Here is a 26,599-nt window from a genome sequence, read left to right as displayed (position 1 = left end):
CAGCGCTATTCTCTGTTCCGCATTTAAAAACAGTGTTGCATATATGTATGGCACTTTATAAAATGTGGAAAAGGGACTTAACCGTGCCTACCTTTTTAATTGATTAGCAGCTGAACTGCCCTGGTGTCTAAGATGCTGCTTATGCACCATGCAATATGAATGAACCCCAGACAAGGCTGTACTCTCCGTCCAGAAATTGGAGAATAGTACTTGACCCCCATTTGTAAGTGATGTCATAAAGACACCAAACTTAGCTTTTGTTTTTCACCAGAGGACCATGCAGCACTTTGCAGACACTAAGCAGGTTCTCAGTATGTCATTGGATACAGAGCAGAATGAATATTAGGCTTTCACAAGTATTCTCCTAGTGTAGGCATTCACACTGTTGTGTACTGCTTGTCTAGTAGTATTGGGTCCAGAAACTGATGTTTGTTCCCTGTCATAATCACATGTATTGAAGTTGGACAAGTTGGTCATTGTGTATATTATGAAGCGGAGTGACAGATGTTACCTTGTTTTATATATATGCCAAAGCAACACCGTTTGCTCTTCTGCCTGTACTACTAAATAGCAATTTCATATGGATACATTTTTCATTTCAAGAATCCTTTAAGTGCCCTTCAGCTGGTATTTGAAGGGACACGAGCAATATTTTGAATCTACAGGAAAATGGAGAATCTTATACATAAATAAAATGTCTTCAAAAACCTAGAAGTTTGCTTACATTTGTCAGCAATTGATGCAGCCTTGACCAAAGGTGTTCACAGATGCAAAAAAAGCATTTTTAAATAAACCACTTTCTGAGTACTTCTTATCTGCCACAAATACGCTAGGAGTAAGTATTTTGTACAGTGGTATCTCAGGTTACATACGCTTCAGGTTACAGACTCCGCTAACCCAGAAATAGTACCTCGGGTTAAGAACTTTGCTTCAGGATGAGAACAGAAATTGTGCTCCGGCAGTGCAGCAGCAGCAGGAGGCCCCATTAGCTAAAGTGGTTTTCAGGTTAAGAACAGTTTCAGGTTAATAACGGACCTCCGGTACAAATTAAGTACTTAACCTGAGGTACCACTGTACTCTACTTTCATCTGTTGCATGGGGAGAAACCAACCAGGAGAAGTGTGTGCCTGTCCTCTCAACTTTTAAACAACGTGATCCTCAAGTTAATTGCATGGTCTGCAGATCTTGCAGCTGCATGTTCTTGCTGGACATAACATCCACCCTCTTGATTTGTGTGATGTTCAAATGTGCATTGGCCATAAATCTGGGGAAAACTCCAGAAATATGCAGCCTCTCAGAGGTGGTGCAGGGGTTATAATCTCTGGGCTGTGGCTTCTGCTTAATGTTCTAATTGAGATAATACCCTTCTGTGCAAGGAAAGATCTGGGGGATATTTTACTTAAACCACCACTATATAATGATGGCATTTTGAACAGCTGTTTACAAATCGCCGCCAAGATAATTAAATGTTCAAACAGGAAAGCACTTTTGACCTCACTTGCTTTGAAATAATTGTACAATGAAATACAACTCAAAGTAGAATAATGGTTTGCTGGAGCCCTGAAATCAGCTGCATTGTGTCACTTCTGATAAACCCGTTTTACTAGTAACACAGCCTTGGATTACTTACGCACACTGCTCCCTATCTCTTTTTAAAATAGCAGGTGGGTTGTTGTTTTTTAAAAAAATCAGCCAAATATTGTATGCTTTTTGTCGCAGTGTGTGTGTCTTTCACTTTTATTGGTGCTACCCTTTTCATTTACAGGTTGTCCCTTGTTCACAGGAAGTCTTTTTTATGTGGGGTGGGGATATAATATAGAAAACTACTTCAGAGAAAACATTTAAGATACAGTAAGATACATGGGTGGCACTATGGTCTAAACCACTGAGCCTTTTGGGCTTGCAGATCAGAAGGTCGGCGGTTTGAATCCCTGCGATGGGATGAGCTCCCAGCTCCTGCCAACTTAGCAGTTTGAAAGCATGCCAAAAAGTGCAAGTAGATAAGTAGGTGTTGCTCTGGCGGGAAGGTAAACGGCATTTCCATGCGCTACTCTGGTTTCAGTGTTTCGTTGTGCCAGAAGTGGCTTAGTCATGCTGGCCACATGACCTGGAAAAACTGTCTGCGGAGCGGACAAACGCCGGCTCCCTCAGCCTGTAAAGCGAGATGAGCACTGCAACCCCAGAGTCGTCTGCGACTGGACTTAACTGTCAGGGGTCCTTTACCTCTACCTTTTAAAATGTTGAAGCTGGGGTGGAGTATGTAAAGCACAACTGCCCCATGAGGCAACTGATTCTTGTCTGCTGCTCTGGCAGATTAGGGAGGTGCTCTGTGAAATGTGGGTTCCAAAATAGAGGCAGAATAGATACCCAATTTTGATCTTAAATGCTGTAAGATAACTTCCTGGGCAGCTCTAAAATATGTTGCTTGTGTTTATACGTGTGCTGAACCAATGCCTGGACACAGTAATGGACTGAATGAAGCCTAATGAACAGAAGCTGAATCCCAACGAGATGGAAGCCTTCCATGTGAGTGCTTCTTAAGTCAGGGGATCTAGTAAATGCCCTGTTCTGTAGAGGGTTACACTCCCTTTGAAGGATCAGGTAACATATCTTGGGGTGTTCCTTGGTCCATTGTTGCCCTCGGAGGGCCAAGTGTCCTTGGTGCCTAGGAGTACCTTTAAGCCAGCTTTGGCTGTTACACCAGGTATGACTTTTCCTGGACCTGGATAGTAGATAACCTTCACAGTAGATAACCTTAAGGCTCAACCTCTGCAATACATTCTCTGTGGGGCTTCCCTTAATATTGGTCTGGAAGTTGTAGCTGGTATAAAATGTGGCTGCTAAGCTGCTTTGTGGAGTGACATGTCACCAGCATGTGACACTTTTTAAAGCAATTACACTTAGATACCAATAAGCTTAAACTGGGCCATGTTTAAGCTTATAGTATTGACATATAAAACCCTTACTACACACAGGCAAATTGATGTGGGAACAGGAATTCCTACAGATACCTTGATCTCTGACCATGTTTGGTCTTTAAAGGCAACATTTGGAACTGTGTTAGGAAATTAACCAGCAATAGTTAGATCGTTAGGTTTTATAAATCATGCAAAAGCTAATCATGAAGCAGTCTTTCTGGGCAATTCTGTATGCAGATGTTTTTGGAACTACAGTCATACCTCGGGATAAATACGCTTCAGGATAAGTATTTTCGGGTTGCGCTCCGCGGCGACCCAGAAGTAACGGAGTGCGTTATTTTCGGGTTTCGCTGCTCACGCATGCGCAGACGACGTCACGTGCATGCGCGGAAGCGACGAAACGCGGCACATGCAGACGCGCTGTCGCGTCTTACATTCCATTTGGGATGCGAACGGGGCTCCAGAACGGATCCTGTTCGCATCCCGAGGTACCACTTACTGAAATGAATCCCAGATGAGGTGTGTGTGTTGCTATGTAAAAATAGGGAAGAATGATAAATGCACTAGCAAAGTGGGATATGCTAGACATTTTAAAGTTTATGGGAGGGATAGATAGTTGAGCCCGATTGATCAAAAAGGAAGGATCACACAAGTAATATACATTCTGGCACTTTACACGCAGAGCAGGTTGCAGGGTGCTGCAAGTATTTTAAAAATGCCAATCAATTTCTAATTTTACAACAGAGATACATGAGAAAGTGTCTCATTGAACAGACATATTTTTATAGATATAAAATGCATAATTATATGTAGCTAAAGAAAATTGCAATATGCATCCAGAAGACATGCAAAACAATTCATTGTATGTTCTGGGTACTGCAGCTGAAGGCTGCTGTAAGTGAATCCTCTGACTTCCTGTAGCTCTTGTCCATAAGATAAACAGATTACAACTTTTTAAGCATTTGTGTACTTCAGTTGCCTCTGTTTATAAAGAAGGTTTTGAAAGTAAGTTGTAAAAACATGATGCACATGATATAAACGGCTTCTTTCCCAAACCTTCTTTAACATCAGAATGCTTGGTGTGATATTGGAAGTGGCCCATAGATATGTGGCTGTTCATTTAAATTATGTGCTGCAGATATATTTTGTAATTCTGGGAAAACATCATTCTTAGATGTCTAAATTATTGGTCACCAAATGTCAATTGGGTGATAGAAAAATTAAGATCTGGACTCTCCTTTTGGAAGCAATGCAGGATAATTTGTTTCCATTAGGTTATCATAGTTACTGGATCTTTCTTTCCTGGGGCTGGAGTAGATGGCCATTAGAAATGTGTCAACTGGCCAAAAAAATTGTGTTTCTGTCTTATTTTGATTGCTAAAGAAAGTTGTCATAGGCTTTGAGATGTTGCCATCTGGTGGTCAGTTTCCTACTTGGCTCAACAGTTAATAGCTGCTATATCAGCTGTTGAATTCATAAGGGGTCTTCACAGCCCACTTTCTTGAGGGGGAGGAGCAACAACCAAATTCAGATATCTGAGATGTGGTTTTACCTTGATGTGAAGCCATTTTTGATGCTGCCCATTTTATTTGTGTTATGATCCATAAATCATATGGGTGCTTTCTATGCACCTTCATTTTTGTTTTATTAAGTATTGTAACATGTATGCATGTTTGCATGTTTGCACTTTTAAGCAAATCAATGTCCTCTTTGTTTAGAAATCTTTAAAATTGATACACATTAAACAGGATCCAAAAAGCCATTAGAAGAAGGAAAAGAGCTGCTACTGCTTTTTTTTTTTTTTTTTTTTGGTAAATGCAAACTTGTGCAAGAGTTCATGTAGTGCTGAAATATGTACGTTCCATTGCTGTCCTCATGCTTCCATTTTGCAATAGTTTTTACAAACTTATGGAAACGGAAGAATATTTCTAGTTTTAGTTTCACTTTCGTATTGAGCACTCTAGCAAAAAGTGTAAAACAGTCGTTTCGTAAGTAGAAGACACTATTGCATGCAGAAGGACATCTAACAATGTGGACACCAATTATGCAAACATGTATCTATAAAACAATTGTTCTCTGCGGGAGATGGCTTTGGGGAAAATATTTCTGTCAAATAGTTGAGGTTATACAATTAAACAATATGGGAATATGGGGGCTGCATATTTCAAATTAATAATTTCAGCTTTTTCCTGGCACACACACACAAACACACATGCACAAGTATCCTGTTTGTGCGCCTTGTTTTCTTAAAAAGTACAAATATTATTGCATTGTTCAGAGCCGTTTCAGGAAATCCAGTTCAGAATTGGGGAGGGGGGGAAAGGATATCTATTGTTTGACATGCACAGTAATTCTTTTATTCTGCACAAATAATAGCAGAAAGATGGCAGAATTGGGGCATAATGAGCACACACTGATTGAATGTGATGACTATTTAAATGCTAAGTCTTAATTTACCACAAAGCTACTGCATGAAATTGTGGGGTTTTCTGTTTTTGCATGGCACAGGTAGCAGCCCACAACCATGGCTGTTTGCTATATGGTCGGTCATGCAGCTGTGTCTGATGAGCAGACACAGTAGCTCCATGTTGGCCCAATGTGTGGTGGGCTTATGGCTCCCAGAGAGGAGCTGTTGCAGCTGGTTGAATTGGCAATAGCATGTGAAATGCTGCAACTGCACAGCAGATATACAAAGGGTTTGCCAGGGTCGGGTGGGAGAAGTACTGCAAGATGAATTTGTACTTGTGTGGACATTGATGAAAACAAAATACCAGTACATGGAATCATTTTTAACGTTTTAAAGTCTTACGACTGCTGTTGAAAAGCTTAATACAGTGGTACCTCGGGTTAAGAACTTAATTTGTTCCGGAGGTCCGTTCTCAACCTGAAACTGTTCTTAACCTGAGGTACCACTTTAGCTAATGGGGCCTCCTGCTGCTGCCGCGCCACCAGAGCATGATTTCTGTTCTCATCCTGAAGCAAAATTCTTAACCCAAGGTACTATTTCTGGGTTAGTGGAGTCTGTAACCTGAAGCGTCTGTAACCTGAAGCGTCTGTAACCCAAGGTACCACTGTACATGTTCCCGAGTTCCTGCTCTGTCATTCAATTTGGTAGAAAGCCAATATGAAATTCTCATGGGTGGGGTGGATGGGTTTTTCTGTTGCACTTACCTTACTTTTGTGAGGTGGCTGAGGTGTGTTTGTGAGTGTCCTTTCTTTCATACCACAAACCATCTCACCGGTGCTCTGCACTCTGCAGCCTTGCTGCTAAGCCCAGGACCAGGATGAAAGCATCAGGAAGTTACTCCTCCCATAGAGGTTTTTCAGATCAGGAAGTGTAGGTCGGCTGCAGGCTGCTACAAAAATGTTTACAGCAGGGGTGGGAAAACATTTCTTCAGTCTGACAACAGTAAGGTGAGCTCAAAATCTACAAAAATTCTAAAGAAAATTTCAAGTGCCCTGAGTGAGGCAGGAAAATGGAAGTTTCTCTCTTGGAAGAGGAAAAAGAAAAATTGTAGGTCAGGCTTTGACATAGCATCAACGTATTTCTTATGGATTATGATATTCTGTCCAAACTCTGCACTGTTCTCTAGTTCAACAAAAGTAGCCATGGTGTTAGCATCAGGCCTCTACAGTGGTACCTCGGGTTACATACGCTTCAGGTTACAGACTCTGCTAACCCAGAAATAGTGCTTCAGGTTAAGAACTTTGCTTCAGGATGAGAACAGAAATCGTGCTCCGGCGGAGCGACAGCAGCAGGAGGCCCCATTAGCTAATGTGGTGCTTCAGGTTAAGAACAGTTTCAGGTTAAGTATGGACCTCCGGAACAAATTAAGTACTTAACCCGAGGTACCACTGTACTCCTCTCCAAACTCTTATTTTCTCCCCTGCAACAAATGAACAACTACAGACCTCTTTCCCATTCTCTCCCCATTCATGGACAATTCAATATTGGAGTATGGATAGCCTTTTTACAAAAATGTGCTTGCTGTTTAGTTTTTTTTGCCTTAAGTACTAGCTTTCTAATGAAATACTTTAGTGATTTTAATTTTTCTTGTTTCTTTTTTCCCCAGTTTCCTCATAGTGCTGGTCTGCCTTATATTCAGTGTGCTTTCCACGATCGATCAGTATGCAGCTCTTGCCACAGGAACATTATTTTGGATGGTATGCCAATGGATATTTGCTTTATATATCATCTTGGGAACAACGCTTGTGTCTGCTTGCTGTTGAATTACTTTGAAAATGTGACTTTCAGTAATGTGTACATGCCAGCCCTCTCTTGTTTTTTTGTATTCATTTATGGTGGTGTTTTTGGTTTCTTTTTTTCAAAACACAATTTCTGAATATGCCGACTGAACCTTACCAATACAGTCGTGCTAATTGTCCCCTGATTCTGCATCTGTGCATTTAGACAGAAAAGAGTGTGCCATGGATCCACAGCATCTTCTTAAGGTAAACTGTATCAAGTTCATGGAATGCCTCTTAATAGCACCATAAGCAGTCCTTGCCCTCCTCTATTTCTTACTAGTACTTTGGTAGGAGTTAACTGGCATTGCATTACCTGACTTAATTTCTTAGGGTGGGCAAGCCAGCATTTATATTTAATTCGACTTGCCATTCTTTGAACAATTGGTCCTGCAGTTGTTTTGTGTGTTGGGAATTCCCTATTATACGTGCATTAATTGTTAATGTTGGCAAAACCTTAGCCTTCGTTTTCCAGCGAGTCGGCTTTCAGAGTTCATGTTCATATTTATAATTGGGGGGCGGGCGCAATCTTTATGTCTTTCAGGCGCAGTTCACTATGCTTGTACAATATTGGTTTTCTTTTCGTTCTTTTTTCTTTGTCACTTATTGATAATTAATTAAATCTAATCTATCTATCTATCTATCTATCTATCTATCTATCTATCTATCTTAATGGAGCTGGTCATGAACAGCTACTTGCGGTAGTTGAGGAATAACCAGTACAATTTTCACGAGGAAACAGATTAGCAAACTTCTACATAGGGTTCGAGAGTTAATTTATTTATTACCTGCCCTTCGTTGTAAGGTCCCAGGGCAAGTTAACAACTTTTAAAACAATATTAAAAACAATTTAAAACATACAGGCAATATTTGGCAAGCTCCTAAACCAGCCGTCCCCAGCCTCATGCCCTCCAGGGGTTTTAGACTACAGTTTTGTTTTTTAAAGAACTTATAAAAGTTGTTTCTGAAGTGTCAAAGGACTGGCTATTAATGCCATTGTGGCCATTATTGCTTTATAGGGCTATGCATGCACATGGCGCTTTACAGAACCCTGCCTGAAGATACGCACCATCTAAAAATTGACACTGGAGATACCAGAAGAAGGGAAAGGAAATGTAGGCAGGGGGAAAACGAGAGGATATGCATTCATTTTGTAGAGCATGGGTCTGTCTGTCTTGGCCACTGTAAATTGTAGCAGTTCATTCAGTCACCTGTCCTATTTATTGATTGTGCTTGTGTTTTATCTACCTGTTTGAGTATTGTTTTGTATTTTATTCCATATTTTACAGTTAACTGCCTTGAACACAAGTGTTGCAACGCACATCTAATAAATACGGTAATTACAGTGGTACCTTGGTTTAAGAACAGCTTAGTTTATGAACAACTTGGATTAAGAATGCTGCAAACCTGGAAGTAGGCGTTTTGGTTTGTGAACTTTGCCTTGGAAGCAGAACATGTTTCGCTTCCTGTTGAGTGTGTTCCATTTGTAAATTGAGTCCCCCGCTGCTATGGGAAAGCACACCTTAGTTTAAGAACGCTTTGGTTTAAGAATGGACTTCCAGAATGGATTAAGTTCGTAAACTAAGGTACCACTGTAAAGGGCTTTTGAGAAATGCTTCATAGAAAAGTTGGCTCTTGAGGAGGGATTTGAAATCTAAAGCTAAAAGGCGCGACACAAAAGGAAAATGGAAGGAGGAAAAAAACAAGCTTGGCCATTGTTCGTGGTTACATAGTTATTGTAATGGCCAGTTGGAATGACTTTCAGAGCACAATACACAGTTAAGCAATTTTAATTCTGAATGATTTTAGCTGCAGGATTTTCTGCCATTAGGTGGCAGTGCTGGTAGGGTTTTGCCTTTCTGTTTTGTGCTGGCAGTTTTTCAACACCAGCTAAAGTTGGATCCAGGCCTGTGACTGGATCGTCATGTTGTAGGCCAGGGTATACGTACACTTGGCAAGTTTAAAATATTGGTGTAATAGAGTTTTGGCCATGACTCATAAAGAGAATGAGGCATATTTGTGTAAAAATTGTTTTTGAGAGTTCAATATTTAAACTATAGAAAAAGTAAATTCAAACACGTATTCTCCCTGCGAGACTATATTTTTCTTTTATTTTCATAAGCAAGAGGTTTTATGGTGCCAAGACACAGCAGAATGTTGTTATCTCAGCATGATCTAAGAAAACCCAAGCACATGATCCAAGTGGATTAAATATTCTTCTGAACAGAGGGATATACAGTGTGCCTGAAAAAGCTATTTTCTCTCACGAATCTCATTTTGTTGTCAGTTTTGGTCCCAGAATTACAAGGGTACATATTTGTAGAGAAAATGCAACATCACATGTGCTAGATTACCGTATTTTTCGCCCCATAGGACACACTTTTCCCCCTCCAAAAATAAAGGGGAAATGTGTGTGCGTCCTATGGGGCGAATGCAGGCTTTCGCTGAAGCCTGGAGAGCGAGAGGCATCGGTGCGCACCGACCCCTCTCGGTCTCCAGGCTTCAGGAAGCTATCCGCAAGCATCGCAAGCCTGGCGGGAGTTCCCGCAGGCTCACATTATTATTATTTTTTATTCATTCCCCCCCGCCAAAAAAACGAGGTGTGTCCTATGGGCCTGTGCGCCCTATAGGACGAAAAATACGGTACTTTTCTTGCTAATATTGGAGCATTTTTCATGTTGGCTTAAAAGTGTATAAGCCCTTCAATGTTTACTTTCCATTGTTTTTACTGTTAATGTTTTTGGCAGAGATGTTTGTTTTCAGTGTTGTATCAAAGAGAAACTAGGGCAGAGTCAATGTCAAAGGTAGCCTAAAAAGTTCTTTCTCACACAAACACCTCACTATTCAGGATAAGAAGTAAGGTAGGGAGGGTGGTTAATTGAATCACTGGGTTTTTTTTTTTAAAAAAAAGATAATTTTCATTATATGTGAACAGCTGCCACCGCCCTTTACTACAGAGTGAAACAACTACAGAGTGAAACAACTACAGAGTGAAACAACTTATCCAATATTATAAACTTTATTATTCATCTACATTTCATTTCACTTAAGATTGCAACGTCTTATGATATAATAATAATAATAATAATAATAATAATAATAATAATAATAATAATAATAATTATTATTATTATTATTATTATTATTTATGTATACCACTCTGGGCTGCTTCCAACCAAATATTAAAAACAATACAGTATCAGACATTAAAAACTGCCCTAAACAGGACCGCCTTCAGTTGTCTTTTAAAAGTAAAATAGTTGTTTATTGCCTTGACATCTGCTGGGAGGACGTTCCACAGGGCAGGCGCCACTACCGAGAAGGCAAAAAGTGTTCCATTAATTCTTACATAGAAATGCTTTCAGTGTAGGAGTTTGGCAATATAATGTCTGAAGTGACCTGGACTAGTTGCTGGATGGTAGCCCATAGGTGTCAGACTGATCGCTTTCTAAATCAATAAGCAGGTCCTAAACTTCCCACAGATCCAGAGCACCCTGCAGGTAACCAACAGGTGGCGAATGCTTTCTCCATCCCATCTTGGCAAAATGCCTCCGTAATAGCAGTGAGCTTCTTTCTCTGCTGCCAAGTGTGCTGATATTTATTGTGACATTTCTATAGCTTACATATGATGTCTTAATCAATTAGCTGTCTGTTAATTAACTTGTTAGTTGACTAAAGCTGCAATCCTATGCCCATTTTCCTGGCAGCTGGTGCTGTTGAACTCAATGGGACTTACTGATGAGTAGGCATGTTTAGGATTGCATTGTATTTATAAATAAGTGTGCTTATTTGAAGGCCTGAGTGAAGGTTTTTGTTTTCAGGAACCTGAAAAGGGGGCATTTCACTCCTAATATTGGCATTATCCACCAAGGGCTACTCTGGAATTGTAGTACTTTAGATTCCAGGTGTATGTCACAATCTTGAATGCTCACTCATGAAAAAAAAAGCCCCCCTTCAACTAGTAAACTAGTATATAAGGGCGAATGTAGGTTAGAACACTCCTACCCACCCTGATGTACTAGTTTTCTACATGAGGGTTTGTTTTTCATGATTTTTTAAAAATGTAATCCTCCTCTCCATCTCATCAGACCTACAGTCTCAGATGACACTGTCCAGAAAGGACTCTGTCGTGTAATTTTTCTTCTTCGCTCTAAGAAGTTGTACTGTTGTCTCCAAGATCTACCCAAGGATGATGAAACTTGAAAAACGGATAAATAGTTCACTTGGGGTTTTTATTGTTATTGTTGTTCTGAAACAGAGTTGCACATTGTATAACATTTGCACCTGTTTTCAAACACTGGCCAGCAAAACCTGTGCTTTTAATGGGTTGCACGAGAGGAGGATGAGAACGCACATAATATACACACCACTTCTGGAGATTTTAAATGGGTATCTAAGAATATTGCTATCCCAGCTGTAGCCCTCCTTTCTCCAGTGTGAGAAACAATGAGGGTGAATGCAAGGTCTGAAATTATTTTGCCTCAAGAGCCTAATCCAAACATGCCAAGGCCAGTTTCTATGGGCCTTTTTGTATTTAGATGTGAACACCTGAACACAAAATACGCAAGTGGCACATGTACTGTGAACTGCAACCGTGTGTATTATTACCACCCCTATTTTAGCTTAAAATGTGGCTGGAGGCCTCGCTGTTGCATGCATGCTTTTAAAAGGGAGATAATACTGCAAGCATGGTACCTGGGCAAATACAAAAAAGGTCTCAGGCCATACTGCTCTGGAAAGAGAGTGTAAAATGAGGCCAGAATATTGAAGGGAAGAACATCGCTGCTATCTTTCAACTATGAATTGCCACAGAAGGGAAAGATTTCCTTTGCAAAATCTACAGGGGGCAGTGTTAAGCCGTCTTGTGAGGCAGCTGCAACTGAGGGTGCATTAATGGTTAAACGGTTCATTCTGCCATCATTTAATCATGAAAAAAAATTTTTTTTTCCAAATAGTACGTGAGATATATATTTTAAAGTAAACAAAGAACTGTGGGGGAGAATAAGGGTCAGAGCTAATTGTTAATGAATATAATTCTTGTATAATCCCCCACAGCATTTGTAACTGAGTTCATGAGTTTTATAGTGCCCTGGTAAGACTGCGGAGCAGGGGGAGATCAGGTATAGGGAGACAAGATTTGTACCTCTATAAAAATAATATTCAGAGTGTTTATATGTCTCCTGCAGTGTCCTTTCATCCATTCCCTCATAACTGTAATTCTGCCCTAAGCTTTTCAGTGGGAAAAATAAGCCTTGTATTGTTAGGCACTGCAATGCAATGAAAGCCGTCCCCATGAAAAAGCAATCCTACATGAAGAGGGGTCATTGTGGTGCAGTGGTTAGAGTGTCAGCTGAGGATCAAATTCAGCTTCATACCTTTACTGCGCACGCACCTGTTAGCGTAGCCTACCTCAAAGGGTTACTATTAGGATCAAACTGGAGGTGAGGAAGATCCGTGTATGTCACCCTGAGCTCCATGAAATCAGGGCGCAGGATTAAAATGGAATAAAATGAGTGAACAACATATTTCAGATTGATTTTAAAAAAGCAAACGTTATGCCTCAATTGTTATTTCCATTAATAAAAGTAGCAAACTATGTTGCACTTGTTACTTGTTTATTACCTGGCCTTTCATGTTCTTGTTGAAGAAGAAAAACAGAAAATGTGAATTCAGCGACGAAACGCCCTTAATTCACGTGGTCCTGACCCTGTAAGGAAGGGCTCTGGCCAGAACCTTTGGATGTGACAGATTGCAATCCAGCACAGACCAATAGGGGTAAATTGTTCTCGCCATCAGCAGGCTGCTTCTCATGGCCAACGTGATAAGACATAGTGATCTCAGTATAATGACTGTAGTGGAGCATGATTGTTGGCAAGCTCAGTTTAGAGGATGGGGGCTGAATGGGTGGAGGAGGTTATCTGCTGCTGGGATGGGGGTGGGGAACATGGCCAGTTTTCAACTGGAAGAACAGTTGTTGGTTTTGAGGAGGGAGGATAATGGAGTTGAAACTGGGCACATCTTAAATGGTACCTATTGAGGTGCTAGTTGCAAGGGCAGCTTTTTCCATTGCTGCTTGTTGAAAACTCTTTTCTAGTTTCAAGAAACCTTTTAAAGTCGACCTCTTTATCCCACTCTATCTGTGTTGGGTTTGAAGCTGTTTTTAAATGCCAAGTTGGAGCTTTTTTAAAAAAAGAAGTTATCATTGTCTTTATATATGAAATTGTGTAACATTTTTGGGGTGTGTGTGTGCGTGATTTTTTAAACTGTCAAATTGCTTCCAATATATTATATGTGAAACAATTCATAAATGAATAAATAAATTAATAATAATAATAATAATAATAATAATAATAATAATTTATTCTCTTTGGTATATCAATTGCGCATTCTGGAAGATATATCAGAGCTCTTTACAGGGAATTAAAGTCTGATTTTTAAGAACTCAGAGCTTTTAAGAGAAAGTTTGGCCATGGAAGTAACAATGAACATTTATTTCCATGTGGCATCAGCTGATTATAGATTTCTTTCCTCTCACACACTCACCGTTTAATGGAGTCTTGTTAATCCATGGCTACTATGTGAGTTAAGAGAAAACACAGCCTGGAAGGAAAACACAGTTTTAGGGAATTGTTGTAAAACCTTTTAAAAAATTAGAACTCTGAAATCCACATACATTTGCTTTTTCTGGAAATACCGTCAGACCTAAAATACTAGTTGAACTTTAACGATCGATTGTACTTACAGGTTTAGAACAGTAAATCTCACTTCACGCAGAGCATCTGGATGAGAGCAGTTTTGCTATGCAGAAATGATTTTAGACTTACAGTCCTACTATATATAATAAGCAGAGGAGAGGAAAAATTTTCTGTTCTTGGGATGGGGAGAGGAAACTTAAGCCTGTTAAACCCTGGCATACAGCAGAATTGAGCACTGAGAAGGATTTTTAAACTTATCAGGATTAGCATGTTACACTTGCAGTGACAGGTGTTTCCTTTATGTCTTGTCCAAAAGTCTGGGAAGTGGTTTGTCATTAAGTGCTACATTCAGTATGTATCTCAATTTCAATATAACTGGAGGGCCCATGGCTTTGTTAGGTCCTTGTTTTTACATCTGACCTCAGCCAGCTGGAGTCTATTGTCTTAAGCGTAATGTAACAGCTGACATAACATAACGGATATCAAGCTTAAAAGCCAAAGCAGCGTAGTGAACTGATGGAAACGAGAGGAGAAAGGAATTGAGGGGTTGGGGCGGGTATTACAGCATCCTGACTCGAAGTGGAGGGCTGATTTTGTTTTCCCTGGGGGAATTATCCAGGAAATAATGAGATGAGCCTTCTGATGCTCTGTTTGCAATTGATTGCATATGATAGACTACCGGAGGCAGGTTTGGGTTTGCCAGCTGTCACTAGCTGGTAGCTATTGAATTGCTTTAAGTGGCCCTTGGTGTGGAAAGAGAGCCTGAAATTGCAGGTGTGGCGTAATTGAATAACTGCAGTGAATACTGATGAGTAATTTGAAAAAAAGGACTGTGAAATAAATATATTGAAATTAACTTTTAATTTACAACATGCAAGTACTGAGTTTTATTGGGGGTGGGGGAGAGGATAGAATTAAGTTGTTGGGCTTCCTAAAACATTTGGAGGAAGGACAGAAAATAAGGCAGGCTTTTTGGGGGGGGGGAGGAATAGATGTTACAAGGGAAATTTGAAGTTCCCAGTCCAGTGTTTCCTTTGTAAGATAAATGCAGGGCAGGGAGATACCTGGAGGGAGGGGGTCCTTAATCCTTCCCCATTCACCATTTCCCCTCTGCAATTGCCCTCCCTTGCTGCTTTAAATTAATTTCTTCCCCAGCTGGGCTCCCAACCAGCTGGTGAGGGAAGGGGAGATTTTCAAGGGGAAAATCTGTAAGTGCCCCTTCCTTCTACCTTCGCATTACCTTCGGCAATATGGGTTTAGGAACTTGCATTTATGGAGATAACTTTGAGGCTCTTCCCTTAATTACCTGAAGTCATTTCTTTTACTTTTGGCATGGTCCATCCAGAGATAATTTTCAGGTTCCTTTTTGTTCCAGTGAGAAATATTTGCTTAGCATTGCCGTTGAAATCAGTGGAATTTCAAGAGCTTTTTCTAGCCAAAGCTAAGCACTTTTATTATTAATACATAGGAAATATTTATGAACTGAAAATATAAAATGGAAAATATATGCACTTTATTCAATGCTTATTTTTTGTTATTTTTTTGCATTGTAAAATGGATGCACAATTTCGAACTAATTGCTCTTAGTTCGAAATTGAATCAATGTGACATAGGAAAGGAAGGTCTCACTGCAACCTTAAAACAATAACTGAATAGCCCAGGATTGCTAACAATTATATATTAGCTAGGTCTGTCATTTTCTTAACTGTGAAGTGGGTATTCTTTAGAACTCAGTTGGTTAAAAAACAAGTTATATTTTGCTATGTGCTTCTAGATAAACCAGGTACTGCAGTTTGTTGTCCTTGGGATTTTTTTGTTTGTTTAACGTTTACAGAATAAAAATGCTCATATTGTGCAGGGTAGGACAGCTGCAGCCCAGAACAGCAAATACGTTCATTGGGTAGGTAGGAGAGCTACCATAGATCAGAGACAAGAGTGCATACTTTGCATGCAGCAGGTCTTAGGTTCAGTTCCTGGTCTCTCTAGTAACAAAAATAAGATAGGAGCTGATGGTGGGAAATCCTGTCTGCGACCTTTGCCAGGCAGAGTAGACTGGGCTAGATGGGCAGTAGTCTGATTTGGGTTAAGGCAGATTCTTATTTTCCTGTTTTGTCACCCTGAGCTACTGCCTTGTGTGGTTTAAGATGGAGCAAGCAAATAAGAGTTCAGAGTGGGTGAACCTGTGGCCCTTCAGATGTTTCTGGATTAAACCTATTATCCCTGAGCATTAGCATGCTGGCAGGGCTGATGGCAGCTGAAGTCTAATACGTCTGGAGCAGCAATGGTGCTCTCCCAGTGGTTGTGATGCCTCTCGCTGCCATGGGCACTGGGTGAAGGCACCAAAATTTGCCTTAAATATTTGCACCTATATATGCTGTTATGCTATGCTTTGTGCTAAAGCCAGGCTTGTGAATTGTTGGGGCATTTCAGTCTTTGCCTACTGTTATACTCTTATAATAAACCATGTATATGTCTATCAGTCCAATAGTCATCACAGCGTAACTTCCATGAAAATCAAACTCCCTATTATCCTGAATGTTGTGTGTCTTTCAACAAAACAATGCACGCTAACGATGGGATCTGAAATAGCATTTTAATATTTACATTTATTTCCTGCTCCCACCGAAGACCCCCAAAGCAGCCTACAAGCAAAACAATAAAACTGTACCATTAAATTACAATAACAAGGAAATAAACATAGTCCTAAAGAGTCTAATATTCTAAAACAGCAACAACATCACACAAATCAGCAAACTTCAAGAGCTTACTACCGTAATATACCACTTGTAATCTAATTACAGAGCAATTGGGAAATGTTTATCTATATAGCATCCAACCCACATGATGTGGTGGATTTTACTATGTACCTGCAGCAAACTAGCAAATTGTGTGGCAGGCATCTGGCAAATATCATGGTGTGGCTTGATGCTGCAGACATACAGATCTTTGGTGTAGCTGCCCCTGCCATGGCAACCGTGTTGGTGCACAGTCATCTATGACCACTCTGTGTTAGTGGTGATCGGGAAAATTGTAGCACTTAGTGGAGTAATAAATACAGTGGTACCTTGAGTTACATACACTTCAGGTTACATACGCTTCAGGTTACAGACTCCGCTAACCCAGAAACAGTACCTCAGGTTAATAACTTTGCTTCAGGATGAGAACAGAAATTGTGCAGCGGTGGCGTGGTAGCAGCAGGAGGCCCCATTAGCTAAAGTGGTGCTTCAGGTTAAGAACAGTTTCAGGTTAAGAACGGACCTCCGGAACGAATTAAGTACGTAAACAGAGGTACCACTGTACATGTTGATTTCACTGAATATATGAGCTATACACATTTATCAAAAAAGCTTAAATATGATACTTGCAAGATACTCAAGCTGAGCTGAGTGGGCCTTGCACATGTTAGAAACCCATTTTCCTTTCCACTGTGATTGGGTGTTAAAAGCAACCGCATTCCAATTTCACATATTTTACACATTTGCCGCTCTGAGTTCCGACAGGAAGAAGGGCAATTTCAAAATGTAACAAATACATAAATATAAATACTGTAAGTTATTGTGAGGTATTTCTACATACTTTGTGGATTATTATTATTTTTTTAAGTGTGTTTCTGTGTAAGCACAAACACTGGAAGATTTTGAATGAAGTCCCGGAGACTGAGGCATTTTTAAAAAGTAAATACTTGCAAGAATGCAAAGCTATGTAATTCTTCATTTTGTTGGCTTCTGCTCCGTTCATGGCCTAAATCCCCCCTTATATGGCAGACTAGACATTGGAGTCTAGCGGCTGTCAACAGAAACATGTGGAATGTGCATTTTGAGGTAGCTCCAATTAGTGTTAAACTGAGAAAAGTAGTATGCCGGGTTGGGAGGGGGAAATGAATTAAGGTGTAGATATTACTGAAATAATCTTTCAGGGGAAAGCAACACTGAATTAGGCAATGAAACTACCAAGAAAGAAAGAATGCAAGTTTATAATCCGCAATCAGAGTTGCTTTAGAATGCAATCTGCCTGCCCAACCTCATTGTCTGATGCAAGCCATGGCGTGCTGCAAATGCTGGGGACTGAGCTGAATATAAAAGTTTGAGAGACTAAATGAGGGCTGAACAACATTGACCACCACATTGAATTATTTCTAATAGCCACACACTCTGATTTGTGAGGTGCTTACCTACAGTCCTGTTCTGGGAGTCCTGAGCAAGGAAGAAAGCAAGAGATTTATTGAGTTATTTTGTGGAGTGCTGCACATATCTAACGACCAACATCTGACCTGGTGGATCAGGAATGGTGCACACCTGACCTAAGCATAGAGGAAAATGTCTCCATGGTCTTCTTCTGATCTTTGAGGAAGCCATCTTAGACCAAGTCTATTGATCCATCTACCTCAGTGTTGGCTACGCTGACGGACCATGGCTTCCCAGGATTTCAGTCTCTTCCCCCTCCCAACTGGACCAGAACAACATGGCTGCCCCACTGTGTCTGCTCATTGGCCACTTCCACATTAGCGGTGGATCTACAATTAGCTGCTGGCTCTACAATTTGCTTTTCTTGCTCTCTTTAACTGCTTGTGAATACAAAGCTCTACAAACTGAGCAATCCTAAGAGGTTGGTGGGGAGAATCCATGGCAGAGGAGCTGCCACTCTTAAGCCCTGGTGGCCCACCTCTGCTGGGGCACAGATGGTGGAGGTGGTAGGGAAGCTCTTTCTCCCCGCACCCTTCCTGCTTTTTCTATATGTAGTCTTTCTTTCCCATTTATATTAGTGTATGGGGAAGGGCAGGAATCTCTGTGCCAGTTTGGGGGCTGGTGTAGATTTTTGTGGATTTCTTAGGGATGTGTCAGGGGGAAAGGGGGTCTTTGGATCAGCTACCTTCAAGCACTGCCACAGTACACTTCTGTGGTTAGCAGGGCTCATTTCATCTCCAGAATGCTAATTCCACAGCATCCTTTAGGATTTAGAACTTGTCTCATTTCTGAACAGAAACACTGAAAAATGAGCTTTTTGTTTTTCCAGAATGTTCCTCAAAACATATAGTCAGGTCATTTAGCTGATTTGTAAATATGTTGTCATTGGTAAAATCAGTAAAAACAACCAGTTAAAGTCAATGTTAATTTGCCTTTTTTTAAAGGTTATATTAACTTTGTAAAAGAACAACAATGTTTTTACTCCTTTGCTATCCTTTCACTATTTTATCGTATCTTTACTGTTGCTTTTAACTAACCTGAGCACCGAAAGGCAGGATGAAAATGTAAGAAAATGAAATACCGTATTTTTTGCTCTATAAGACTCACTTTTTCCCTCTTAAAAAGTAAGGGGAAATGTGTGTGCATCTTATGGAGCGAATGCAGGCTGCACAGCTATCCCAGAAGCCAGAACAGCAAGAGGGATTGCTGCTTTCACTCCACAGCGATCCCTCTTGCTGTTCTGGCTTCTGAGATTCAGAATATTTTTTTTCTTGTTTTCCTCCTCCAAAAATTAGGTGCGTCTTGTGGTCTGGTGCGACTTATAGAGCGAAAAATAAGGTAAATAAAAGCTGCAGAGCACCTGTAAGAATAGCCTCCTCTCCTTCCTTGTCAATATTTTTTAGAAACAGGACAAAAGACCTAAACCCTGTGACATCTGTTTATCAGATATGACATTGGTTTGAATACACACATAGCAAGCAACAGCCTGTCTTCCAAAGTGCTCCAGGTTCTCAAAAAACAGCTACTGCTAGGAGCTCTATGTTGGGTACACCAAAAGACAGACAGAAACATACATATACATACACAAAAATACATAAATAAGTGAATAAATTGATAAGATTACAATATTAATGGATCTCAGTAAATCTGGATATTAAGGGCATATGAATAACCATATTATTATTATTATTATTATTATTATTATTATTATTATTATTATTAACAACAACAACAACAACAACAACAACAGACTTGATACTGTAAGCTTTCTCCACTCTATCTACTGCTTAGCTAATACCAAATATGTTCTTTAAAAAATGAAGCTGGTCAGGAAAATATTACTAATATGATTAAGTCACACGTGCGTGTTTAGACAAGTAAACCATTACAGGTAAAAAGCTCAAAATGCTGTTGGCTATTTGTGTGTGTGTGTATTTATTTTAGGCTCTTGGTTTTTTGAGTCACCGCAGGACCGTTAAGATACTGAGCTTTTACATACTATAAAGCTATCCGTCACTTAGCATCAGATATTTAACAATGATGCCACCATGTACAGATTGCAGCATCTGGGTTCCAGACTTGAGCTTTGATACGGTAGGTAGAGGCTCTCTTATTTCAGGGCTTTCTTCCTGTTTTCTTCCCAGCCATTTCCCATCTGTGTGATGGCTGTCCCTCTGCCCTGGGGGTTGGGCACCAATGCAGCTGGTGTCCTTGCCAGCAGGCTTTCCTCCTGGAGAAAATATATCTCATTATATCTCTGTAAAGGGTAATAAACCTCTGGATGTGTTTCCCCCTTCCCAAATACTAAAATAAAAAGCTGTGGGTGAGCAAATCACTCAATAAATCACAATGCCTGGGATAATGGGAAATGCACTTTTTATTTTACTTTTCATCATTTATATTTCCACGTAAGCTTCTGTTTTCTCTCTCTCTCCTAAGTACTGTTTTTAACAGAATAAAAGGTCATGTTTTCTGTTTGTCAGCCGTGTTTCAGTGCAAACAGGTTTCCAAACCTATAATAAGCAAATCTTTTTAGGTATATTTTAAAATCACCGTAGTAGTACAGTACAAGCTGCTGCTGGTGTTTTGTGTGTGTTTGTTTTGCTAGTTTAATACTATTGGAAGTGCTGAATCCATTCTCTTTTGAACTTACATATTAAGATGAGGTAATCATTAGCAATAAGTCCATTTTTGGAAAGAGGGAAATATGCTGTGCAGGAATCAGCTGTCAAGAGTACAACTCTGGACCGGGCGACATCTCGAAGAGGACTGACAATGGAGAACCTCTGTCATTTAATTTCTGTTCTTTGTTTCTTTGCAGCAGGACAGAGTTTTCCAAAATATATAAGGTGAACCTTGTGCAGTCCAGTGCTCTTAGTTTTGATATCTTGAACCATGGGAATAAGTATTTGTCAGAGCTAAATAGATGTGATACCAACTCACCGTCAAACTTTGGTATTAAAAAGAGGCATAGCTCAAGCTTTGATTACAAAAGGTCCCACTTTCAATCCTGGTATCTCCAGGTAGGGCTGTGAAAGCCCCCTGTCTCATACTCTGGAAACTTCCTGCCAGTAATACTGAAGTACAGTAGATGCACCAATAGTCTGGTTTTTAAGGTAGCTTCTGATGAGCCAATGTGAACTATGGTATCTCAAACACATCCACACATGTTCATCAGGTCTTCTGGAATAAGTTATTGGGTTAACCTTCACACCAGCTGTATTCCATAATCAGGTCATCATCCTTTATTCAATACTTCTGTTTCTCTTTAAGTGTTTGTACTTTTACCTATACCTTGATTGAAGATGGTCATAGTGATGTGTGTGTATTTCCCTTTTTATGGTAATACATTAAAAAAAAAGCAGAACACATGGATCACTTAGATGCTTCTAAGATCTCCACATGCCTTCAGTCTTGTGCTTCTTCTTCCCTTTCTTTCAGTAAATTAAACCTTGTGTCATTGATGTTTATGTATCTGTACGTGCCCCATCTAGGTGATGCGTATGCAAAGTTCTCCTCTGGGCTCTCTTTTTATCCATGAAGAGGATTGGTTTGGCAATGTGTTCCTTGCACAGTTGGTCGGCTGAACTGTCCATGTATATATATATTCTCCTTTGGGGGAGGTGATTGATGTGCACAGTGAAGTAGGATCAAAGGAAGAGCTGGGGAGAGGGGAGCTGCGGTTAACAAGAATGCTGAAACATGAAAACATACTTATTGAATGTAACTGGTGGTCTAGCCCTTGTTTATAAAAATAAATCTTATGAAAGATGCACTTATTTCTATTAGTCTGCGATGTATATGTCTAGACCGATGAGCATATATTTTCTCTCCCTTTCTATAAAAACCACTTTTTAAACAGCCATTGCTTCAAGGTAACAGAGTCTAAAAATCATGTGTGTAAAAATAAACATTCTGTTTTAAGTTGATGAAGGAATCTATTATATTTGCAACGGTCTTTTGATTTATGAGGTTGCTTTGAAGGAGGGGGCGCTTTGTGATTTGTAGAAAAAGAATTTGCTTTTCCAAAATCGGCTCTATAATCCAGCTTTGCAGTTACAGTTGCTATACCCTTGGGGTGAGTAATAGTCTATTGGTGGTTGAGAAGCTAGTTATGTATGCAGATATATGTGGGTGCAGATAGCAGAAGCAATGGCTTTTGATACCATCATAGGTGTTAATTACTTAGGAATAGTATAATGATTCTGTTATCACAAATTGTTGCTTCTGTGATCGGCCACTGTGCATATTTGGCACATATATATTACTTTTAAAGAAACTAGTGTGCAAATATTTTGTTAATGGCAAGGGGAGTGATGGTAACTGGAGCAAAATCAGTTGGGGAGTCTGCAAAAATGCTTAAGGGGGGGAGGGGGGAGGAATCAAATACAAAAACAAAAGTACAAATCCACAACAATAAAGTAAGCTCAACTCCACACCTACCAAAAATTTCAACCAATGTCAGTCATACTCAGAGTGGACCTTTTGCAGTTAATGGACATGACTAACTTCAGTCCATCAATTTCAGGTGGTTTACTAATGCTAGATACAACCCAATGAAATTCTAGAGTGCCCTATGAATGTGGCAGAAAAATAAAAGCATATTTTGCAGTGGAAGAAAATTTTCAGGAAATTAGGGGACGGGTTTCAGCACAACACTGCCAGGAGTAAAACTAAAAGAACTCAGCTGCATTGGCTCTTTTTATGTTTCCTTTGACAAATGGCTATTTATTTAAGATAAGGTAGACAAATAATTTGGTTTGGGGGTTCTTGGTGACTTAAGTTTGAGAGAATGCCTAGCCACATTTCTAGCTGGTGGAACTGGTTGTAACAACACACAAGTGGTTTAACATTGGAGTGACCTTACTCATAAAAGAAAATTCAGCCCTTCCTTTGTGTGAACTGGAAAGGAGAAAAAGAGCTGAATGGTGCATTTCTGAACAGCACCTCCCAGAAGTTTCACATTAATGGGACAAGATTAATCCTATGAGGGGCAGCACCTTGAGGGGTTTGACAGAGAAGAAAAGAGCCCCTGCAAAGTAGTGCTTCGGGGCGCCTCTTTTTCATGTGGCCCAGGACAATTGGATACCATGGTTGGCAACATCACATCAACAGGGCACCAGTACCAGCATCTGTCTCCTGGTCATAGCTGTCAACTTTTCCCTTTTCTTGTGAGGAATCCTATTCGGAATAAGGGAATTTCCCTTAAAAAACAGGAAACGTTGACAGCTATGCTCCTGGTGTAGGTGAACTACCAAGGCAACATAGACATATCTTACTGCATTAGTGCCATTTTATTGATTACACTTGATTAATGAAATAACTATCAGCTGTATTCAAAGCTAGATAATGTTTGCTGGTGTGGTGTATGTTGCATTGTTATCAAGTCAAAGCAACAGAGTTTTATTAACTGGAAGACATAAGCCAGCCTCTCACCTTTACAACCTAGTCTGTAAGTTCCCTGTGGAGTTAACACTCCCTCTCCATCATCTTTGGCTTGTTGTTACAGCTTCAAAGACATTCTAAAGCCTTTGTTGAATTGATCATTAACTCTTCAAAGTTATAATTAGACATTTGAACTTGAGTCCATTTAAAGAGAAGAATGCAAGAATGAAAATGGTGGCCACAATTGTTTTTCTCCTCTTATGGCTCATCATAGTAGCAAGTGATGAATTAGTGGACTGAAACGAGATATCTAAAGCTTTGAAGGAAGCATAGCGATAGAGAGACACTAATCTGAAGAAGAGCTTTTCCCTTTGATAGTATTCATCCTTAGTTCAACAGAGCATCAAGACTGGGATTTACAGACATGGTTTAGTTAAAAGTTAAGCAATGAGATTGCGCTTTAAGTAGGAGATAATTAAGCATGTGCTTCACTTCCCTGTTTAAATCAGTGGGGAGGTGGAGGCAATGTGTGATGGTGGTTCTCATATCCCAGAGATTGGTCAGTTGCCTGTTCTGGGTGGGATTGCACTCCCTCTTAAAAAACAGGTTCAGAGTTTGGGATCCAGCTTTGTCACGAGAAGCTCAGGTGGCCTCAGTGGCCTTTTACCAGCTATGGCTGGTATGTCAACTACAGTCAACTACAGGAATTGTTTGACCACGGTGCTCCATGCATTGGTAACCTCAAGGCTTGATTGTTGCAATGGGTTCTGTGTGGGGCTCCCTTTGGGTTTGGTCTGGAGGCTCCAGCTGCTGCAAAATGCTGCGGCTAGGCTGCTAATGGACGCGGGTGGCGCTGTGGGTTAAACCACAGAGCCTAGGGCTTGCCGATCAGAAGGTCGGCGGTTCGAATCCCTGTAACGGGGTGAGCTCCCGTTGCTCGGTCCCTGCTCCTGCCAACCTAGCAGTTCGAAAGCACCTCAAAGTGCAAGTAGATAAATAGGTACCGCTCCGGCGGAAAGGTAAACGGCGATTCCGTACGCTGCTCTGGTTCGCCAGAAGCGGCTTAGTCATGCTGTATGCCGGCTCCCTTGGCCAATAAAGCGAGATGAGCGCCGCAACCCCAGAGTCAGCCACGACTGGACCTAATGGTCAGGGGTCCCTTTACCTATTGGCAACACATAACTGCAATGCTCTACCTGACCGGGGTCAAGGTTCTTATATTAATTCACAAGGCCCTTAACAATTTGGTCCAGCATACTTCAAGGACTATCTAATCCCTTGTAACCATGCCTGATCACGAAGGTTATTGGGGAAGTCACTGTTAGTGGTTCCTTAAAGCTTGGATGCACAACTTATATCCACCAGGAGCCATGTATTGTGGACTCAATTTTATGGAACTCTCTTCCAGTTGAGGTCAGGCAGGCCCCTCCCTACTGAACTTCTGACTCCTACTGAACCCATTTTTATTCCAGCAGGCCATTTTAACTGATTATTTATTTATTTTTTTACTTTTTGTATTGCATCCTTGTAACCCAGTTAGAGATGATTGTGTTTTAAATAATAAAACAGAATAAAACTGTGGCCGGATTGTGCCTTAAGCTTCTTAACTGTCTGGCAGCATCTGCTACAACAGTACAGTGCGCATTATGCCTACCAGTCTGCTCACACAAACTAATATAGGGTAGTAGAGAATTATACACACACGAGTTCCAACAGCTTTAAACAATACTAGCTAGCCTAAAAGTGATGGCTAAGGAGCTGGAGATAGGGAAATTGCCATTGAAGATTCTGTCTGAGATGCTGGGAGAACCTCAGCCTTGGGTCTCCCACTTTTGCCTCACTGTCTTCTGGTGGAGGGTTTGACTAGACAACAGCTGGTAGCTACTATAGCACGGCTGCACAGTGGATGGGAAAGCCTGTCTCTATGGTAACAGTGAAGGCATTGGATGTGCCTCACTCTGCTCAATCTGGGGAATAGCTAGCTAAAGACATCTGGTCTGTGTAGATAAATCTCCAGGGAAATTAGCTCATTTCATCTGATAGTAACTACAGAAACACTGGACTCTGTTTAATAGTGTGATAATGAACACGGGAGATAGCAGACTAGCTCAACTGTTCTGCAAGTCAAAACCAATCTATGTTTAGGCAGATTGTTGCTTCAGGTTGAGACTTTAACTAATGTCTCCCTCAGATGATCTTGGCTGTAGTTATAATCTGAGTGTTAAAAACAGTATTTTGAGGTGATAATACATTCTCACGAAGAAAGGAAACTTGCTTTATACACAGTTTTTAAAACAATAGCTGGCCATTTTTCTTTCTCCCTTTAAAACAAAAGCAAACCACTGAATGTGAAGTTATAAAGTTTGTGTCACAATACTTAGGCTGGTACACAATTATGTTGGTGTGTGTGTGTTTATAGAAGTTGTGCACTGTCTCCACAACCTACAGGGTGGTCCACAGTATAGAAACTTAATATATTAATACAATTAATAATACAACTGTTGATTGGTGTAGCAGATGATGTGATGGACAATTTGATTCTCTCAAATGGGTAGGGAAGGGAAGGGAAGGGAAGGGAAGGGAAGGGGAAAGTCTCTTTTTCGTGTTGCTGGCTCCAATGTCTGTGTTTATATGAATGTAAACTATATGCTGTGCCTTTTTATAGACTGTAACTCGAGGCTATGGAATAATAAAATGACATAACCTGGAAGAACATACAACAGCATATATTTTCCCCTCTTTTCCTTTACTGTATTTTCCTCTCTACACTTGTGAGTCTCTAATGAGCTAAGATGACCAGATATGAGAATTTGCTGAAGAGTAATAATTTCACGTCATTTTTAGCTTGTTAATTGCCTTTCCACATTTCTGCTCTCAGGGCAGTTTACAACCCACAGACATAATGAAATATACAAGAAGAATCACATTTCCACCCTGTGGCAATTCATAAAACACCTAAAACCAAATTGACAACATTTAAGGGTCCATTTCACTTGTAGCAGGGGTTGCCAGTCGAGTGCCCTAGGAGGCTTCCAGTGATGTACCAGGCTGAACTTCTTTTTTAAGGAAATCTATAGCCTTCTTAGAAAGAAAGTTATGAGGCAAAATGTGCAGGTATCTTCTAAGTGATTTCTGTGAAATGAGAGTGGTGTGGCTGCCTTGAATATTTTTT

General features: G+C 40.3%; 1 protein-coding gene across 8 annotated transcripts in view; it reads left to right on the top strand.

Moving 5' to 3' along the window:
• KCNQ1 (potassium voltage-gated channel subfamily Q member 1) overlaps positions 1-26,599 on the top strand; it is a 322,417-nt gene that overhangs the window by 56,560 nt on the left and 239,258 nt on the right. For all 8 annotated transcript variants that reach the window (XM_083462722.1, XM_083462720.1, XM_083462724.1 and 5 more), the window contains one exon: positions 6,992-7,082. In XM_083462722.1, the coding sequence (XP_083318848.1) occupies positions 6,992-7,082 (91 nt within the window). The remainder of the gene's footprint in view (positions 1-6,991; positions 7,083-26,599) is intronic.

This window comes from Podarcis liolepis (assembly GCF_965112155.1).
Source record: "Podarcis liolepis genome assembly, chromosome: 1".
In the NCBI taxonomy this organism is placed as follows: Eukaryota; Metazoa; Chordata; class Lepidosauria; order Squamata; family Lacertidae; genus Podarcis; species Podarcis liolepis.
The sequence above is the reverse complement of the archived record's forward strand: the minus strand, read 5'-3'. Positions and strand labels throughout refer to the sequence as shown.